Genomic DNA, 6,278 nt, shown 5'->3' on the forward strand with positions numbered 1-6,278 from the left:
AACAATGTTTTGTGTAGTATGTTATGCCAGTTGAGCTTGATGTCCTTCAGGGTTATTCTTAAAGTTTTCCAGTAATATATCACACAGTGTTTCATGCTATTCACAAGGTTTTCACTGGCCAATTCTTTGAGAAGTGGAATAGTCCTTCTTCTTCTCAGTCTGTCTTAGTCAGTCCTAGTGCCAAAGGAAACTGTCCCAACTTTCCCAAGTAGAATAGAGGCTGTTGATCCTTGTGCTACATCATCCACCCACCTTGTTAGTGTTATTGCATGCTGTGCTATTGAGTCAATTCTGACTCATAGTGGCCCTAGAGGATAGAGTAGAACTGTCCCCTAGGATTTCCTAGGCTGTAATCTTTATGGGAACAGGTTGCCAAGTTTTTTTTTTTTTTCCTAATGGAGCGGCTCACTGGTTCAAAACTGCTGAACTTTCAGTTAGTGGCAAGTATTTAACCATTGTTCCACTAGGGCTCCTTCCACCCACCTCAGAAGAGTAAAATCTAAATAAACACTGATCATGTTTGGTAATAACTAGACTTCCAACTGAACCAGCTCCACTGCAGCTTTTACTTCAAGTCTAATCATTTTTGCTAATGTACATTCCAGATGTCTAAAACCTAACATATACACAGTAATCTCAAACCAAGCTATCAGAGAAAGACCACTGGTCAGTTGTGGCCACATCACTTAGCAGGTACGGAGATGGGTGCCCCTTCTATCTCAGAAAAAAATGGTATTTTAAGTTAACATGGAACTGTCAGTCAATCTGGACTACACTGTCCTGACCCACTGGAAAAAAAAAAAAAAAAAAAAAAAAACCCAAAGAGGAAGAGCCATTTGCCAGATGGTCCAGGTTTGAGGCATGGTCTCTCAGTGAACTTCCCTGTGTAGTCCAGGGGCTGTTCCCACCTCTGTTCCTTAGGACTTGGCCAGTGGAAACCTTGTCCACTCTTGACTCCAGGTTATATCTGGCCTGGCCAGAGTACACAGATGTAGCACACACAGATGCCTCAGCAGAAAGTCTGCCCCTCTGGGGGCAAAGCCATCCTACCAGAGTCCCTCTGCTGCAGGCCTAGGACCCAGCCTGGGAAGCCAGCCTCACCGACTCATCACACAGGAGCATCAGGATCTTTCTGGTGGTTTTTGCTGAAACTTGCTTTGGCAGGTCCAGGTAAGACTCTGGTTCTGAGGCATTATCTTCTGATCCTTCCTCTTCTGCAGACAGTCATAGAGAGAAAGAAAGGAGAAAGAAGATAAGACAAGACATTGGCTTTGTTGACTTTGACAAATAGTCAAATGGCTTTCCTTGAGAAAACTTACCTCTTAAAAAGCCTGTCTGACATAGAGAGATACATGGGAGGTACGAACAACAAAGATGAACCCCTCCACATGTATAATACTGTTGTCAGTGATGGCAAGCATTGATCTATGGGTAGATCAATGATAGATGAGTGGACAGGCTGAATGATCAGGTACATCTAGGCAGGGGGCTCTGTGCCATGACCATGTATAGGGTTGGCAGACAATGTTTCTACATGTGTATTTGTAGGAGCTGTAAGAATGTCCAGGTGTATAGTAGAGCTGACAAGGGGCGATGGTGTAGTGGCTTCTTGGCCACAGCCAAGGAAGCCAACTACCCGGAGGGAGCAAGTAGTTGGACCTGTGGGCTTGGGACCATGGTCTCAGGGGACATCAAGCTCAATTGGAATAACATACCACACAAAAACATTGTTCTACATCCTACTTTGGTGAGTAGCAACTGGGGTCTTAAAAGCTTGCAAACAGCCATCTAACACAACGATGGGTCTCTCCTCATCCAGAGAAAAGAAGAATGAAGAAAACCAAAGATGCATGGAAACAATTAGTCCAAGGGACTCGTAGACCATACAATCCTCAATCTAAGTGACCATGAGACTGGAAGAACTAGATGACGCCTGGTTACCACTGTCTACCACTCTGAGGGGGATCAGTGCAAGAGATCCTGGATAGAGTGGGAGAACAATGTGGAATAAAACTCAAAATCATTTAAATTTAAAAAAAAAAAAAAGAAAAGAAAGACCAGGTTTGCTGGTCTGATAGAGCTCTGTGAGACTCTTGAGACTATGGTCCCTACTTACCCTTCAGGTCTGGAGCTGAACTCACTCCTGTGGCTTCCAGTCAAACAATAGACAGGCATATAGCGCTGAACATTTACATCAGGCAGATATACTTGTTGGAGCGATCAATCATTGGGGAACAGAAGGGCAGTGTTTGCATAGGGAGACAGCTTGGGGGCGGGCGGGAGTGCACTGGAGGGAAGGACATAGGGAAGAGGTAACTATGAGGAAGAAGTAGGAAGAGAGCTGTTATGTTGAGGGGAATTTCAGTCAATGTCATGAAACAAAATGTGTATGAACTGTTGTATGGAAAATGAATTTACTCTGTAAACTTTCACCCAAATCACAATAAAAATTAAACACACACACACACACACACACATAAAAGCCTGTCTCAGGCAATATCACTGGCTTGTATGCTGAAGAAAGCCTATTATATGGGGAAAAGGGGGGCTGTGGGCCATGGGAATAAAAGGCTCTGTCTTGAACACTCTCTGTCATTCTCAGGCAGCCTATACTTCCTCACTTTTCCAAATTTCATCTCTTAGAAACATCAAACTCAAAATTCAGCCATGAAGCAGGAAGTGGGAGGGAGAGTATGAGCTTGTTTACTTCACTTTAGAGACAATCTAACAGATTTTCTATCTGATTTCATTCATAGGATGTTAGCAATAGATTAAATACATCCCACTAAAAGTGGAGAGAGGAGCTCTGGTAGCATTGTACCTCAGGCACTTGACTGCTAATCAGAAGGCTGGCGGTTCAAACCCACCAGCCACTCCTCAGAAGAAAGGTTGGGCAATTTACTTCTGTAGTGATACCACCTCGGAAACCCAAGGAGGGGTCACTATCAGTCGGGGCCGACTCGATGGCACATAACAACAACAACAACACAAAAGTGGAGAGAAGTTCAGACTTTGAGAGTAAAGAAAAAACTTAAGAATACAGAGAGATAAAGATGAATGACTATGACCAAGGATAGAACTTGAGAGTTTTAAGGCATATAGAAGAGACTTCATATAATGAGACATGATCCAGAGTTTTTATATCCTTATTTATATCCATACTTACATCTTTATATCCATATTCATATCCTGACATCTCAGGATTTAGTCAAATATTCTAATTATTTGTTAGACACATCTCTCTGGATGATTACCATCTCCAAAGCTGAAATAATCTCTCCCCAGCTATTCCTCCATAATCCTATTAACTCATGTTCAAAATGTCAGGATTACTGTTGACTTTTTGCTCTCCCTCTACCAATACAAAAGCAAAACCCACTGCTGTCAAGTCGATTCCAACTCATAGCGACCCTATAGAACAGTGGAGAACTACCCCACAGGGTTTCCAAGGCTATAAATCTTTACAGAAGCAGACTGCCTCATCTTTCTCCCATGAAGTGTCTGAGGGTTCAAACCTCTGAATTTTTGGTTAGCAGCTGAACGCTTAACCACTGCACCACCAGGGCTCCTTCCCTCTACCACTAAGATAAACTAGTTAATTCATTATTTACAATATTATTTGCACATTACTTTTCATCCTTTCTTTTCTATTCCTACAGACACCATGCTAATCCAGTATATTTATACTTCATAGAAAAGCTAAATTATCACAAATTTTGCAACTCTTCTTCCATAAACCAAAAACCAAACTCACTGTCGTGGAGTTGGATTTGACTCATCGCAACCCCTCCTTGGGTTTCCAAAGTGGTATCACTACAGAAGTAGACTGCCCAACCTTCCTTCCAAGGGTATTTTTTTTATCACAATTATGATCATGGTCCTTGACTACAGGATCAAATTCAAAGTAAGTTGTAATTTGGCTTCTCTAATTTGGTTTTAAATTTTTCAGCCTTACTTCCTCTTATATTTCTATATAAATTCCTAGTTCAGCCAATGTGGTATCTTTAATACCTAACAAACAAATATATTTTCCATGCCATTTCTTCCATCTAGAATACACTGCAGATTCTTTAAGTCATATTAAATTACACTGTTTCCCTGATCACTCCAACTAGAAGTGCATTCACAGATGTTAAAACTGATGGGAGATCACCTATTCCATCTGCAAAGTGTATTTTTTTAAAAATCATGTCCTCTACCTATAAAGTCAAAATGCTGTGGGAAACTAAGGGCTAAAGACAATAAATATACTATTCTTTCTGAACATTTTGTTTTTCAACATATACTAGTCACATGGGCTTAGAGTTTAGTGAGAAAGATAAATTGCACATAAATTATGACATAAATAATTAAATTTTGATGAGTGCTACAAAGAAAAGAAAATGATCAATAATTGATGGTATGGAAGAAAGAAGTCTAAGCTGCACTGAAGAAACTGGTGAAAAACAAAGTTTCAGGAAGTGATGAAATACCCACTGAGATGTTCCAACAAATTGATGAAGCACTGGAGTTGCTCCCTCATTATGCCAAGAAATGTGGAAGACAGCTACCTGGACAACAGACTGGAAGAGATCCATATTTGTGCCCATTCCAAAGAAAGGTGATCCAAAAGAATATAGAAGTTATCGAATCATATCATTAATATCACATGCAAGTAAAATTATGCTTAAAATAACTCAAAAATAGTTGCAATAGTACATCAAGAGGGAACTATCAGAAATTCAAGCCCAGTTCAGAAGAGGATGTGGAAGGAGGGATATCATTTCTGATTCTCGCCTAAAAGCAGAGACTACCTGAAAGATGTTTACCTGTGTTTTATTGAGTATGCAAAGGCATTCAACTGTGTGGATCATAACAATTATGTATAACATTACAAAGAAGGGGAATTCCAGAACATTTAAAAATTGTGCTCATGAGGAACCTGTACATAGACCAAGAGGTAGTTGTTCAAACAGCACAAGGGGATACTTCATGGTTTAAAATCAGGAAACATGCCTCAAGGTTGTATCCTTTCACCTTATTTATTCAATCTGTATGCTGGGGAAATAATCCTAAAGCTGGGCTATATGAAGAAGAACGCAACATCAGGATTGCAAGAAAACTCATTAATAACCTGTGATATGCAGATAACACAACCTTGCTTGCTGAAACTAAAGAAGACTTGGAGCACTTACTGATGAAGATCAGAGTACAGCCATCAGTATGGATTATACCTCAACATAAAGAAAACAAAAATCTTCATAACTGGACCAATAAGCAACATCATGATAAATGGAGAAAGGACTGACGTTGTCAAGAATTTCACTTCACTTGGATTCACAATCAACACCCATGGAAACAGCAGTCTAGAAATCAAAAGATGATTTAGTACACTGGGCAAATCTGCTGTAAAAGACCTCTTTCAAGTGTTAAAGAGAAAAGTCCACTCTGAGGACTAAGGTATGCTTGACCCAAGCCATGGTAATTTCAATAGCCTCATATAAAAGCTGGTCAATGAATAAGGAAGTCTAAAGAACTGATGCATTTGAATTGTGGTGATGGCAAAGAATATTGAAAATACCATGGACTGCCAGAAGAACAAACAAATCTGTCTTGGAAGAAATGTAGCTGGAATGCCCCTTGGAAGCAAGAATGGCCAGACTTCATCTATTGTACTTAGGTCATGTTGTCAGAAGGGACCAATCTCTGGAGAAGGATACCATGCTTGATAAAGTAGAGGGTCAGCAAAAAAGGAGAAGACCCTCAACAAGATGGATTGACACAGTGGCTGTGATAATGGGGTCAAGCATGGCAACTATTGTGAGGACGGCACAGGACCAAGCAGTGTTCTGTTCTGTTGTACATAAAGTCACTATGAGTTGGAACCCATTCAACGGCACCTAACAACAATGCTTAAGGGGGTGAGGATCTGTTTTATTTTTTAAAAATTCCCAAATAATAACAATCTAATGAAAAGATTCACTTCACTGTTTTCCCATGCTATAGTTCTCTATTGAAGTTAAATGTTCATTCTCTTCATCCTTTCCCATGAGCTAAATCCCTTATAAAGTAAATATTTTGAGAGAATACCAACAAAATTTTTCCAAAAGATTATTTTAATCCAAATTGCTTTTTAGTCTCATCTTGCCTATCCTAGGTAATAACTTTCAAATTGCAATTATGAATATAGGTTAAAAAAAAAGAAAGAAAAACCAAACTCACTGCTGTCGAGTTGGATCCGATTCAGCAACTCCTTCTTGGGTTTCTGAGGCAGTATCCCTATGGAAGTAGATTGCCCA

General features: G+C 40.0%; 1 protein-coding gene across 1 annotated transcript in view; it reads right to left on the reverse strand.

The window, feature by feature from the left end:
• Positions 1–6,278, reverse strand: part of DRC1 (dynein regulatory complex subunit 1) — an 89,721-nt gene that overhangs the window by 15,330 nt on the left and 68,113 nt on the right. The window contains exon 11 of the mRNA XM_007938908.1: positions 1,102–1,214. Coding sequence (XP_007937099.1) covers positions 1,102–1,214 — 113 coding nt within the window. The remainder of the gene's footprint in view (positions 1–1,101; positions 1,215–6,278) is intronic.

The sequence above is a fragment of the Orycteropus afer genome, unplaced genomic scaffold, assembly GCF_000298275.1.
Source record: "Orycteropus afer afer isolate SDZICR_OR568_19922 unplaced genomic scaffold, OryAfe1.0 scaffold00054, whole genome shotgun sequence".
Classification (NCBI taxonomy): Eukaryota; Metazoa; Chordata; class Mammalia; order Tubulidentata; family Orycteropodidae; genus Orycteropus; species Orycteropus afer.